Below are 15,499 nucleotides of genomic sequence, written 5' to 3' on the forward strand. Positions count from 1 at the left end.
GGACAAAATATCGGTCAAGATTACGGAGGCCACCACTGCTGCTGCGGCCGACTTCGAGAGAGCCGAGCACGGCAAAACCAGAAAGGCAATTCAAAAGGCAGTATCGAATGACACCGAATGGAAAGAATAGAAAAACAAAAAATGCCCCCAAAAAAGGTCTGACATTTTAAAAGACATCAAAAGTGAGACTGCATGTGGATTAAAAAAAATGGAATAAAAATGTAATTAGCAAAAAAAAAAAAGAAAAAAAAAAGACTGAAAAGAAGCCAAGGCGGATGCTTTGGCGAGCAAAGCATCCTGAAAGAGTTTGGCAAATTCGATTTGCTTAAAAGGATAGTTTTTTGAAAAATTATCAAAAAGTAATCTTTCCGTCAAGGTGTCCCACTTTCCTCTCAGTTAAAAAGAGTAAACAATGAAGAAAAAGGATACAGCATTTTTGTCCAGTTTTGAGGAGAAAGCTGGTACATTCAGAGGGTTAAAAGAAGAAAATTGCTGAATTCCACTTAAAGAGCTGGGAAGTGGTGCCAAGAAATAATAGTCAGCTCTAAAAGTTTGGAAAAAAAAGACTTAAGTGGAATTAATTGGTTAAAAGGTACGGAAGGCATAGACTTGAGTTAGTGGTTTGGGTGAGTTATAGGGCAGCCAGGGTCGAGCCGGGTGGAAGGAGGAGGGGGTTGCGGGGGCAGAGGGTCGGAGGAGTCACAGCAGAGTCTGAACGTGGGGGGGGGGGGGGGGGGGGGTTAAGCTAGACGGATGTTCGAGGTGCAGGACGTACCGTCCTCCTCAGTGCGGATGAGCAGCGGCAGGCTCTCGGGCCCGGGACCAGCCTGTGTATGGGCGCTGACAGTCACGCGGTACTCAGTCCATTTATTCAGGTTTTCCAGCAGGAACCGAGAGCTTTCAGGGGGCGCGCGAGCAGTTTGGCGGGGGGCCACGTCCTCTCCGGCGGCCACGGCGTACTGGATGGTGTACTTGGTAATGATCCCGTTGCGTGACTCCGCTGGAGGTGGCTGCCAACTTACCAGGATGCTGGTGGAGCTGGGACTAGAACAGCGGACGACCTGGGGAGCTGCCGAGGGCTCTGATTGGGTCGTTGCGAGACCGCAGGATTTTTTTTCCGTTCGTTTGTTTGTTTAGTTTGTTTTGTTTTGGTATCGGTAACGAGGGCATGTTGAAGCAACAGAGGGTTTTGACGTGACGTGGAAGCGAACGAATGGAAAAGAAAAGGGGAAAACATAAAATGAAAACAAAATACTAAGACCTGAAATATGCCGTCGTGCAAATGAAATCAAAACTCAAGTATTAACATGACAGGAAAAAAAAATATGAACACGATGACATGTCAACAACGTTACTGATGTTATGAACAAAGATAAAGAGCTTGACAGTGTGTTACAGGGAAGGTAATGTGTAAAAAAAGACCTATATCACCAACATATAACTTACCTTTTCTGAACAAACCAAACATCGACCTCGCTAATGCCTTCCTCTTTTTTCTGCAGCAAAAGACTGGCCAAAGGCTGATGCCTAATAGACTTTAGTGGGTTTATTACTGCCTTGGGATTAAAGTAACTAGCTAACTAAATAACTAACTAACTAGTTTTACATCCCTTAAACAATTTTAAAACTTATTAACACATCCAAAAAGAAATACTAGACATGGTTTAATTATCCTTCTGATATAGTAAATTATATCCTACAAAAATTATAGGAAAAACCTGTGTCCATTAGAATAGCTTAGCACAGACGCTCCCCTGGTTACGATGGTCTGTGTTACAATATTTTGACTTTGCGATGGGTAAATGTTTTTCACTTTCAGCACATTATTCAATAAATTACACGAAACAACACTTTATTATAAAATAGGCTTTATGTTAATGATTTTGCCCAGCTGTAGGCTAATGTAAGTGTAATGTTTAAGGTAGGCTAGGCTAGGCTATGATGTTTGTTAGGTTAAGATGCATTTTTGCCTTACGATATTTTCGCCTTACGATAGGTTTATCGGAACGTAACCCCATCATAACCTGGGGAGAGGCTGTACTAAAACTGCTAAAAAATGAAAGGCATTTAACACAACAGCATTCCTTAAAGGGGAACCCCACCTAAAAATGATATTACTGTGATTCCTTATGCATAATCAGGAAGTACTATACTCTCACTAAATACAGAACCGGCTATTTGTTTTATAAATTAATTCACTTCCTTTCATCTAGAAATAGTATTTTTTTTGTGTGCGCCCACACAAGCTCATATGATTCATCATAGATATAAAATTATCAAATTTTGGTGGTCCTCCCCTTTAAAAGTCTCGTCATCACCATGCAGACCATTTCCGTAAAGTAAAACTTACTAACAGTTTGGGAACCTCCATATTTCCATGGGTACCAGGTTGGACTCTACTTGAGCTTTGGACCTTGACTTGTACCCACCTGTCCTGATCTTTTCTAAACAGACCTCAGATTTATTTAAAAAATATTTACAATAATAACATCTTTAATTTCATTACTGCTGGAATATATGCCGTTTACTGATGACTGGGCCAAAATACAATTCTGGCAGAGGTATAGGGAAGTAAATATCTTTTACAATAAACCTGAGGTCTTCTAATATGAAATATGTGTTTGAGCTTTCTCTTTGTAACACTTCCATTAGGAAGATTAACCAGATTTTTTATTAGACATAGACAAACTAGCCAATATAATACTGAATGGCTTTTAGTATACATTTTCGATTGAATGCTCAACCACATTAACATGAGTATAATATGACATATATATTTATATAAGTCAGACACACACGCGCACACACACACACGCACACACACACGCGCACACACACACACCCCTGGCTCGAGAAAGTAATCCGCAACATTCAACAGCCACTGCTTATGCAATCAGTGGCCATTCGCCGGAAACCACCGGTACATAAAAGAAACGAAAGCGACGTGAGTGAAGAGAGGGAAGAAGACCTACGTGTTTGGGGGGTCTCCGTGGAAATCTCACTGGTGTACGCCCCGACGCCATGCTTACTGCGTGCTGCCAATTGGAACGTGTAACTGGAGAATGGCTTGAGGTCCTTGAGAAGGTAAGCCGTCATGGGCTCGAAGCTGACCCTTTTCTGTCAAATCAGACGCGGAGGTGCATAAGCTAAATATCGCCGGCAACACCGAGCGAGCTGGCTTTCTCCAGCAGATCTGCGATCAGTCATTGAGAAGGCTGCCAAAGCCTCACATTCGTAAGCCACAATGAGCAAGACATTTGGGCAATCATTGATATTACGGAAATACAGTTACAGAAGGACTGCTATAATTATGGGTGAGATGGTCTCCAGGTTGACCGTGACCCTGTCCGGGATCAGCAGTTATGGAGGATGGATGGAGAGCAGAGCTAAAGTTACCTCGTCCTTCTCATCTCCCTTCCGGTAGAGAAGCTCGTATCCGATGATCTGGTTGTCTTGCCCGTTCTGAGCGGGCGGCCCCCATGACAGCAATATGCTCGTTTCCGACTTGGCCTCCGCTTTCAGGTCCGTGGGCTGTGATGGAACTGAGGGACGCCAAGGAATCGTGGGGTCATTTGTAGGGCAATACAACAGTGAGAGCGACGTGGCAGTCTGGCAACCCGGGGGGGGGGATTCCCGTTTTATGGCTATAATCAAGGACGATGAGGGAGCTTTAGGTGGCACATAAATAACACCAGTGCCATGAAGATAGTTTGACACAGACAATCATCTAACCTTCTGTTTCTCACTCCTGTCTGTTAAACAGTCTAATGATCTGTAATAGTCGCTTTATCGTTATCGCTTTATTTACTAGACTATATCCAAGATGAATTACAGCTTCTGTGGAATGTTTAGGAAATCACCACATTTCACAGGGATGACATTTTCAGACTTTTACTAAACACGTTTAAAGGTCTGGCTGTGTATATACAGTATGGAATCGCATTATAATTAGTGGTGCACCGATGTGGTAATTTTGGCTGTTTGCCAATACATTTTTGCCAAATTTTACCGATAACAAGCTAACCTCTGAGCTCCACAAATCTTTAGTGAAACTGACGTCTAAAAATCTCTTGAATGTGTTCAACAACCTCATCATATAATGCTGGCAGTGAGACATCAGCAAAGTAGCATTGACTGTACCGAGGTTCTAAGTGATAAATGATCTGATGAAATCCCTCATCCTCTGCTACAGAAAACAATCGTCTAATTCAATCAACTCCATTTAGTCGTTGTGTCTTTAGCTCTGATGCTACTAACTTCATCAAGTCTAGATAGCAGTTGGCAAGACTGATACTGTTTTTAATGAACATTAGCCGACACCGAAGTGTTCACTGATCTGTCGTGGATCTCTGATTTTGATCTCTTGAATCCTGTTCGATACATTAATGCAGGGAGACACAAACAGATCTTACCCCCGGTCTTAGCTATGATCTGCAGGTCTGGAGAGAGAGGTCCATCCCCAACTGAGGTGAAGGCCAGCACCCTGATGTAGTAGGTCTTGTTAGGTGTGAGGCCCTGGATGGTAAGGAAGTTGGCCCCGCTCACCATCTGCTTCTCCCAGTGGTTGACGTGCAGGCTGGGATCCGTGGTGTAATAGACCCGATAGCCCATGATCTGCCCGTTGGCTTCCTCTGGCTCGTCCCAGTGGATGATGGCGGTGGTGCTACTCAGCATGCGACCCCGGACCTGCCGCGGCGCCGTACTGGGCGCCTGCTCCGCCGTCCGCGCCTCCACGGCCTCACTGGCGGGACCGCGCCCAATGCTGTTCACCGCCACCACCCGGAACACATAGTCCGAGTAGGGGCTGAGGCCTCCCACGCTATAGCGGGTGGTGGCCACACCGTCGATCTCCTTGTACGTGTCGTCGGAAAACTTGGACTTGTGCTGGATGATGTAGTAGGAGACTGGCTCCGGATTCCCAGAGTCCCAGGTCAATGTTATGCTAGTGGCTGTCCTTTCTGTTACCATAGGAACCCCGGGAGACCTGGGCAATGCTGCAAAGATGACAGCTTAGACTTATTAAAGGGCCATTCCAGCTGAAATTCTGTAGAATTTCAGAAATTTGTTTTTTTTATTTCTTCAGTTAGGCGATAAGGTTACATGGTTCGTAGAATTCCGGCACTCTTCATAGATTTGCCAGTGTTGAGAATTATTGAAAGGTCATTGCATTTATTTGTTTTTCTGTAGTGATCAAAATGAAAAGTAAGATTCTCTCTTCACATAACCTATTTGTGTTTACTATATATTTTCAGGCCTGCTTAGGTTTGTCTTGATGTAGCTATTTTTTTGTTTTAATCGACTGTCAGGCTGCACATGTGAAAGATATTAATTTTCTTTGCAACCTGACTACAGTCCTATAGAATTGTGGGAGGCTTTAGTCGGGCTTGATCTGACGCTTCTGTGAAATCTCTAAAATTCCCCCCGGAGGGAGAGCGCTCCACAAGCCCAAGACGGCCAAATACCACATCCGCTTTCGTGCGGAGAAAGTATGATGTGGCCGGTATTTCAGTTTCCTGGCTAGCTTTCTCTCGCATCGGATTTGTGGATTTAAGTTTATTAAAGTGACAGCATGATCCTCCCCCATGTCTGCAATGGACTGATCCATCATTTACCTTTGACTGTGATCTGGGCCACAGCCTCAATGACGCCCAGGGTGGACATTGCCACACAGGTGTAGTTGGCGGACTGACGCACGTCGGTCAGCTCCAGCACGTTGCGTCCGATGGGCATGTCGTCCTCCGGCGTCAGGTCCTCGGCCCCCAACATCCACTTGACATAGGGCATGGGGGAGCCCACGGCCACGCAGGTGATGTTCACGCTCCCCCCGGGCATAATCTCATGGTCCGTCGGGGGGATGGAGAACCTTGGAGGGACTCGCCGGACTGCAGAGGATCGGAGACAAAGCACCAAGATGAGGACATAGAGTTGGTGTGAAATGGGTGATTTAGGGTGGAACTTAAACAGAGACGGCTGTAGTGTGACTGCCTGGTCACTTCAAAAGTCCTCAGGCTTCAATGGGGCAATTCAAAGATGTTTTTAAGGTGGCGACCACAACAGGGGCCATAATTCAAACAGAGGAGCTAACCTTTTCATTAGCCAATAATATGTGTCGAATCAGTGAATGACAGGGGAGGGAGCAGTCTGAGGGCCAATCAGCTTGTAGCTGGGGGCCAGTGCTGGTGTGGCCCCACCCCTGTATACAACACTGGGCTTTGAAGACCACTTCCAAGACCAGCTGGGGCATGTTTGTATGGTCCCGAGTCGATGTTCAATGGCTTATTAATGGGTTAGAGGCACAAATGCTCACATATTTAAACAATTTTTTTTTAAATAATGCTTTCAAGATCAACAATTAAAAAATTAATTATTTAACATATGTTATACTATTTTCCTGACATGCCACCAATATTCCTGACAAACATCAATATACAGCATTCCCTAAGTGCCAAATATCTTTTTGCAAGGAGTCAGGAATTTCAGAAACTAATTTCTTCTACCTATCTTCATTTAATTCTAATGAATTTCTGTTTTCCTTTTTGCAAATTCAATCACCATTATTAGCTTTGATTGTTCACCCCTGAGAAAAAAAAGTGTGTCAAAGAAATCACTGCAAAGACAATTGTAACTGCAGATGGAATATTGTGTCATTGCATCACATTTTAAAATGCAATAAGAACTAAGAAATCGGGCTCTATTCATTTTCTATCCAATTATTAATGAATCACACCCCAAAGATATAACAATATACTGTTAATTAAAATGGAATTACATTATTCACGCATTATTATAACAAATGTAGTTAATTAATTTCTGCTGATCAACATTCCCTTAATCTCCCTCTCTCAACCACCATAAAGGCCAAAACCCTTTCTTTCACATGGACCTCGTCCACCATAAGCTGGGAAGAGTAGAAGCGTCACATTAATTCTGTGTAAACATGGTGATTTATCGTGTGCCAGCAGATGTCTCAGCTGGCTGTGATTGGACTGACCAACCCATTAGGAATAAGGACGGCCAGCTGAGCTGAATCTGGGAGGAGAGATTTAGCATTTTTTGTTCGTTTGCAGGTTTTTGCATTTTGTGTCGCTCTAAATTCGTGTTTTCCATACAATTCCATGTTTTGTTTTTAGTGTGACCTCTGAACTTTTCTATCCAATTTCAGTGTGACCCCGGAACTCGATCAATTTCATGATAAAGACTTCTTCGTGAACAATGCTCACTGATGTTTTTTGAACGATACACTCAAACCAAGCAGAGACACAGCGATAGTGCACCATGGGTTAGGCTGGCCCAGAATGAAGAACCACCACCGCTAAGCATCATAGCTACGCGACAACAATTGAACACAACGTGACAATGACACGGTAAACCACCACAAAGAAGCACAAGTGAGACATGGGGACGATACAACAGTCACGTGGATTTTTGGTAATTATATCGTTACAAACAAATGTACATGGTGATTTACAGTAAATGTAAGAACACACCAACCTTCTCGCAGCTCTGGAGAACAGAGACGTGTGATGCAGAGAGAGATAGAAAAAGAGGAAAACACAGAAAGAGTAAAAAAATTCCAGGCATTTAGTGGTTAATTGCAGAGAAATTATATACGCTACACATGTAATTTAAATCTTTAAGGAATCATCTTTTTTTTTCATAAAGGAGCCAAAAAGCAGAAGGCAAATAGATAACAGTTCTTCGTTGTGGTTTTACTTTTTTAGGAACAGCATCTGCAAGGCTGGTTCATAGCAGCCCTTAGAAACTGAAATGTAGAACTTAATTAGCGAGGGTCACGCTAACCATTGGAAACCCAACGAAAATATGAAGACTTTTTAGTGCAGGAGAGAAATATACATGTTTGCACACCTCACACACGGGAGCCTTTGGACTGAAACTTTCCCCCCATTTAATTTCGGCCCGTCCTTTACAGCACCGGCGAGCAGAAGTGCGGGGTAAGTGGTCGACGGGGCCCCTCCCTCCCTACCTCGCACGTAGAGGTTGGCGGGGGCAGAGTAGCGGGTGCCGTCGCTGTTGGTAGCGACGCACTCATACTTCCCCTGGTCGGACTCCTCGCTGTGCTCGATCTGGAGGGCACCTGAGGGGGGGGGGACAAGGCGTTGGCCAAGCATGGAAGCCAAGGGCTGGACGCAGTCTGGGCCTCCAAAAACAATTTGGACGGTTCGATGTCCTCAAAGTCATGTGACAGCCAACCCCCCCCCCCCAAAACTAGGCTTTAATCTGCTCCTTTAATCTGCCATCAAAGAAAAACATTTCACGCACAAAAACAGGGGTAGCTACATCTTTAACATATTAATATTATGAAATTAATTTTAATTACTAATTGTAAAGTAAATTTACTTTTTTTTACCTCTATTCATTATTTTCTATTTTTTCTTATATTATATAACATAGACACATTACTTTTTGATTGCAAGTTAATAACATGTCATTAGTACTTAGGTAAGAGGGCCGATTAACACTTTAGTGTATTATCGGTTTCCTGCAGTGATTTACGTTAATCTCTGAAATCCACTCATAGAATTTGCACAAAAAATAATGGAGATATTGAAATACTCACAATTACCTGAGCAATATTTCACTTAAAACAAGACAGTTATTCGTTTTTTTTTGTTTTTTTTTTGTGCAGCTCAGAAATCACTGAAAAACTGTTTACCTTACTGGATGACATTAACGACAAAATTATTCCAGAGGGAAATGGCCAAAGGTTTGGGAGAGGGAACAAGGCCATTCATATACAACAATTCACTGCATCGCTTAACATGAAGATGGGTGAAACCGCTTCAAAGGAAGCATGCCTTGCACTTAACGAAAGAGGCTTACGATTAACGAAAGCAACATACTCAAAGGGAACTGTTAAAACCAAACCGACGCTGAGGGGTTTAAGCATAATCCAAAGACCTGCCCTACGTGGGGGGGGGCGTTCGTAACTTCATCTGGGCATAGTCCACAAAAATTCGGAAATGGTGGGTGAAAAAAAACAATAGCAACAAACAAAAAAAGGCAAAATGCTGCTTTGACATAAGAAAAAAGAGCTGCGATTAGTCGAATCAAAACACCAGCGTCAGTTACAAAATGGCCGACATGCAAATCCTTTCGGCGAAGAAACGTCAGTCGATCAGCGCCACTTACAACCATTTGTCAACCCTCTGCTGAAAAATAAAATTCAAGTGCATTAGAAGACAAAACGAAATCGAAAAGGGGCCGTCGGTGGCGGGGAGAAGTGACAGATGCAGCTGTTAAGGGCTGCGAGAGAGACACCCCCCTGAAATCCACCAGTGGGATCAGTAGTACGGGTGTCAGAGAAGCCAAGAAAAACACGTAAGCACATCACTCCATCCTCCGCCTGGAGTCACGCCACACTGACAAAACTGAGGACAAAAAAGAGATCCGGCAGGTCCTAATCAGACCTTTCGCTTCCCCAAGCCCTGGAGAATTAAAAAAAAAAAGTCAAAAAGCAAAATTCCTTTTAATTCAAGAAAAAAAAAGGCACAGGTGACAAGAAAAAAAAAAGCTCCGTCGGAACTTTATCAAAAAAGTGGTTGTTTGGGGCTTTTTTTTTCGTTTAAGAAAGTAGAGGAACAGAAGAAAGAGCAAAAGCTTGCTAAAATAGACTTTAGAAAAACAAAAACAAAAAAAAAACAATAAAAGACAAAATAAGACAGAAGCAGCAGACGAAAGGCAGCGTTTACCCCGACATGCCTGCATGAATTCACACCATCTGGGGTCTTTAGTGCTGAACAAGAGCAGCTATGGGGAAAAATGTTTGGCTGTTTTAGTTGGACAAAAAAAAAAAAAAGGAGGAACACGTGAGATTGGACTATGGCCAATTGAAAAAGGGAAACGAGAAATATAAAGAAAAAAAGAAAAAGATATGCATCATCGTTTCACGGTAAGTGTAAGCAAAGTATATAGAACGAGTACCTTGGAACGGAAAATGGGCGGGAAATAAAGCTCAGCACATACAATGGACGTTCGATGGGGGAGTCGGACGGATGGGGTTTAGGGGGGGAGCAATGGATTTGGGAGAGGGGAGGGGGGAGGCTCGACTACATGGACAAAGGTGCAGAAGATGGGAGGACACCGAGAATGAATAATTTCATTCTGTGAACGTCAGTTCAGCACTCTTACCTCTTATTGGCGTACCACCTGGGTGGATAATATGAATGCAAATAAGATTAGAAAGAATAAGCATTAGTACGAGAAGAAGGGAGCCGGGGCTTTGGAAGAAGAATCAAATTAGATTTAACAGAGTAAGTCAAATAAGCTACTCAGAAGGAAGAGAGACAGAGAGAGCTGGGTTCACTCTATTGGCACAACAAGGTTATCAGAGATAGTAGTAGGAGGTCAGAGAGCAAGATGTACACTGCTGTCCCACAAGGAAGGACATTTTGGTAGAGGCGTGACCTCTGAGGAGTCATTTACTAGGGAGAAACGGCAAGGATCTGAGAGGAGAAGGGCGGGGTGGCTGTCCGGAAGCCTTTGACCGACAGCCTTTACCGTAAAAACCATAAGATAGGGGCTCGCCACATTTACAGCATCCTGGTGAACGGCTGCTGACGAACACTGATAGTGGGGTATTCACCAGGGAGGTGGGTGAGCGAGTGGGTGAGTGGGGTGAGTGAGGTGGGTACCATACAGGTGGAGGCAGACAGGGAAGTGCTACCGTACAGACTGGAATAAGGCGTCTGTGTTGGGATCCCAGTGGCGTTTGGGTTCTCTATACAGGAGTGTCTATTGGCTGGCACAAAAAGTGTGTGGGGGGGGTAGGGGGGTTGTGTGCCTCCGTGGCTATCAGGTGACGCCACTATCTGTTAGTAAAATACATGCCATGCATTTTAATAATAAGTTTGAACATGAAAATTAGTGGGGGTGAGGTGTGCTTCAGAACTAAGCACTTACCAAAGGACTCTGGAGATTTAAATACGGAGAGAAGAAAAACAGCATAAGAATATCATTATATTCTTGAGTAATCTGGTACATAGCTTGCAGAGTTAATGCTTATTATAGTCTATTTCACACGCTGATAAAAATGTCTTACTCTTACACGAAAAAAAAAAAGATCTAATTACACAGTTCTGCTGACAACAATGAAAAGGCAGGTTAACAAGACGAATTAACATCACAGGACAAGGGCTGAGGATTCTGGGAGCAGACAGACGATCAGACGGCTCCGGCTGTATTATGGCTGCTACCGGAGGCAGTCTCAGCGGACATAAGAGCCAGCGGGGAAGCCACAGTGCTTACTCTTAGAAGTTCTCTCTGAATACTTACTTATCTAAAGCAGTATTTCCCAATCCAGTCCTCAGGGACCCACAGACAATCCACATTTTTGCTCCCTCCCAGCTCACTGACGGGAGCAAAAATGTGGACTGTCTGGCAGGGAGCTCGGAGGGAGCAAAAACATGGACTGGCTGCGGGTTCCCGAGGACCGGATCGGGAAACACTGATCTAAAGAAATATTAATATAGAGCAGGAGCTGAAGGGTCGGGAGGAAGGATACTTAGGCATATGATATGCAGAGAGAGTCAGAGGCTGGAATCTAGACCAAAAACAGGGGGTCGTAGATCCAAAGGGCATCGGAGGACAGGGGATAACTACTCAGCGACCTCACACACTACTGTGGCTACTTTGTTTGGGGGGGGGGGGATGTTCCACTCGAAAAAAAACAGGACCATGGTTTTCGATCGCGTTAGTCAAGACGAATTCTCATTAGTTTCATTTGAGGGGAGAAACAAAACAAAGTATAATGTATTAGTGTGAGGGGAGCGTTAGGATCCACAATTTTTAGTAAAATGCTGGAAAACTGCCATGGGTTCTGTGTTCCATTAGACAATTAGTCTGTTTTCATGGGATGGCTAGAAACAGAAGATACAGCATTGTGGGATTGAAATCAAAAAAAAAAAAAAAAAAACGTAAATAACTTAACGTAAATAAATTAAAGGGGCGGAAAATGGATCCATTGTAAATTATCTAAAGGAAAACAAAACAACTAATAGAAAATACAGTCACAGCAGTGAGCAATGTGGAATATAACTGGAGACAGAACGGGAAACGACAGTCAACAGGACGTGACGGGACGAGAGACGAGGAAGACACAGATCGACTAAGAGGCAGGAAATTACATCATCAGCTAGGGATCAAAAGGCCGTGAGAAGAGGACAAGAGTAAGCCAATGGGAACGGAGGAGCGACAGCGAGGAAGGGGCCCTCGGCCTGAGTGGGGGCAGCGGGGGCGCCCTACCTGAGCGCAGCTGCTTGATGCGCCCGTTGTTGTTGCTAGTGTTGACAGGCAGGAAGTCCTTGAACCAGGAGATCTCAGGGTCAGGGTTGCCGCTGGCGGCGCACAGCATGGTGGCCGTGCGCGTCCGCTCCACCACCTTCAGCTGGGGACCCATGTCTATGATAGGGAAACCCGGAGGGAGCTGGTCCTCTGAAATACAGGAGATCAGGCAAAGATCATGGACCGTCCACATGCCCCCTGCTGGCTGCTGAAGAAAGTGTCTGGGGCATGTTATCGACTTCAACCCCAACAAAGACAGACTGTGTAATTAATGCTGAGAAATATTGTTAAATTACTGTAAATATACACAATGTATTCTTTTTAGAAATTTCTAGATATACAACCAAAATAAAGTCCATTTGTCAATTTATTGTTTCGGAGGACAGGACACAAGGGAGGGGACACCCTAGAGGGGACGCCAGTCTGTCACCAGGCACTCAGCGACACACACAGTCACGCAACACTGGAAAAGAAGAAACACCAATTCAATCGAACCCACAACCCTGGCGGTACCAGGTTACCTTGCTGAGCACTGCACCACATTCCATAATAAATGGCTTTATGAGAGAGTATACCAGCAAAAACAGATAAAAACCAGCCCAATCTGGGTGATATACAAAAAACTATAAAACTGAACTTTTCACCCATGGAAATTCACAGAAGCTATGTACAGATTATAAATTAGATTTAATATTTTCCTTTTGCCATGTTTTTGATGTTTTTCTGCTTTAATTAGCCTTTCTACAGTGAAACATTAATTTGCTTGATCACCCATTTTATATTTTCATCGCCGACTCAAAACCTGTGTGGGAAGCTTTAGTTCTGGGCATAAGCACTCATTGTAGTCCGACCGGTGATGTAAAATGCTCACCCGGGCCGCGAGCAGCATTCCGGTGCGAGTTCCCACTCAGGCTGAGTCATCACCGGCAAGGAAAGCACGAAATAACAAACAGCCACAACAGCGAGAGCCCCTGTACTCCAATCATGATGCGAACCACTTAGACCGGCCTCTCGCATCTCGACAACTCGCCCGCCCACCACTGCCACCAGTCCACCGGTGTTTTTTTTTTTTTTTTTTTTTTAGAAAAAACAAAAAGTAAACAGACCCAACTTCCGAACTTTGCTTTAGTCCGTCACTTATTGTAGAAGTGGCAAGATGCACCCTGACATCTCAGTACCCAAGAGAACAGCTCCGTCTGCTCCATGCTTGTCCGAGATCTTCGTTTTATAAGTGTTAAAATTTCCTACGGTAACCCTTTTGTCCAAGTGCAGCCTGTCGCACACCGTAGTCAGGCTGACGAATTGCGCTCTTTTTGTGCTTAATGAACCTCTGACACTCGGCAGTTTATGTCTGATGCACCGTCTGCTTCCTTCAGCCCCGAGTGACCGACACAAACCGGCTTCGTCACGATTACCGGCACTTCAAGTCACCGCTGAACATTTCACATAAATTAAGGGCTCCAACAAAAGGATTGTGTTTAAGTGATAGGGATACGTGGAAGACGAGTCCTTACGATGAGCATCAGCTGGAATCCCAAAAAGGAGAAGGCGGAATGAGGCCAAGGGAGCGACAAAATAATGGCTTCATTGTTGATTACAGGAAGGTTCTTGGCAGATTCCTGGTAGATTTGAAAATCTCTATAAATCCAGACCAGAGTTTTGTTCCAACCAACCAGCCGAGTACTCTGTTACTGTGACTCTTCATGCTCAACTGGTTGGTTGAAACAAAACTTTGGTCTGGATTTTTACTTTTTGGATCTGAACTCTCCACCTCTGATTCCTGGCTCATTGTGTCCCTCTACAAGTTCAGGATTTATGGAAGAGAGATTGATGGAATGGGCTTCTAATCATGTGACATCCGCCCAGCCAAACTGAGACGGACGGCTCCTTAAAAATCCCATCTCGCAATCTCTTTCAGGGCTCTCGTAATTCTGCGCTAAATTAGTATTTGGAAATTTGCATCCAGCTCTCAGGAGTACAGTATTTTAATCACGCCGATTGTTCACGGAAGGTCAGCATTCCCTTTTTTTTGCAACTTTTCTTGGACATCAGGAGTGCGTGATAGAAATCGCAGCATCAAGGACCTTGAATCCCTTTATTGACGTTACACATTTTGTCACGCAACGCTGACAGCGTAATAATTTAAAAAGCAAAGATGCATCACTCCGTCGCAACACGTAGTTGCACAGCCTAATATCAGCCTAACGAGCCTAAATGTCAAACACGATATTAGTCAAGGCAATCAAACGACATTCACATGGCATTTTTAATTTTGATGAGAAGTTCATTACTGTTGTTTTGAACAAGCCACATTGGTTTCTTCAGCATGATTAATCAAAGATAAGGGAAAAAAAATGTAACAAAAAAAAAAAATAATTAAAAAAATGAAATCCTAAACCGTGAACCTAGCCTGCGGAGCAGTTTATGGCTGAAAGCACAAAGGCTGAGTAGGACTCTCTTAATAAAAATGAGCATTTCACACGTCAGTGTAAACTCCGCCTTCCTATCCAGGTGACGACACGGTGACCCCGCATGACCTCAGCAGCAAATGGTTCCTCTCAGCTGCTGTTTTCTGCAGATTATGCAAGCGGCGAACGATGTTTCCAGCAACGCTGCTGGCTACACAGACCGCTAACATCTTGAGTCGCAATCAATCGAACAAGGCACAGATGCAACTGAGAACCTGGACAGATAGACTTTGGGAAACAAAAAGAAAAAAAGAAAACAGAATCTTCTAAGGACAGAGGAACAGCTGTCTGACAAACTTTAGGGGTGTCTGAAGCATGGCATTACAGTTACAAACGGTAAGCCAGTTAATGAAATACATATTTTATGAGTTACCTATTACAAAGTTTCACAGCCTATACCCAATCTATATCTAGCATGTGTGGTATGATACATGTAACGTATTTATATCTTCCAGCTGCTACTATTGATGTTTTGTGAGACAGCAACTCTTATCCAATGCAGTGTCACTGCGAGCCTGAAATCTATCCCATAATGCACAGGGAATAAGGCAGGATGTACCATAGATAGACTGCCTGTCACTCACATATATTTGACAACCATAGATATAAAATTGCTGGAATAGCAGCATGGGTACCACAGCTACCTAATACCATTTTCCATGTAGTAATATGAACATTTTTGTCATTGAAGATCAATGATCACCGATTGATGATTATTAAAGGGGTACAAT

General features: G+C 43.8%; 1 protein-coding gene across 11 annotated transcripts in view; it reads right to left on the reverse strand.

The window, feature by feature from the left end:
• The window catches only part of LOC111853062 (receptor-type tyrosine-protein phosphatase delta-like), a 276,305-nt gene that overhangs the window by 40,433 nt on the left and 220,373 nt on the right, over positions 1 to 15,499 (reverse strand). For 5 of the 11 annotated variants that reach the window (XM_072707602.1, XM_072707597.1, XM_072707596.1 and 2 more), the window contains exons 12-18: positions 12,262 to 12,450; positions 7,985 to 8,095; positions 5,613 to 5,882; positions 4,413 to 4,994; positions 3,397 to 3,542; positions 2,973 to 3,117; positions 776 to 1,081 (exon numbers count right to left, since the gene is read on the reverse strand). In XM_072707602.1, the coding sequence (XP_072563703.1) occupies positions 776 to 1,081; positions 2,973 to 3,117; positions 3,397 to 3,542; positions 4,413 to 4,994; positions 5,613 to 5,882; positions 7,985 to 8,095; positions 12,262 to 12,450 (1,749 nt within the window). The other 6 variants (XM_072707594.1, XM_072707598.1, XM_023829567.2 and 3 more) reach the window with 6 other exon arrangements.

This window comes from Paramormyrops kingsleyae, chromosome 25 (genome assembly GCF_048594095.1).
Source record: "Paramormyrops kingsleyae isolate MSU_618 chromosome 25, PKINGS_0.4, whole genome shotgun sequence".
Lineage (NCBI taxonomy): Eukaryota > Metazoa > Chordata > Actinopteri > Osteoglossiformes > Mormyridae > Paramormyrops > Paramormyrops kingsleyae.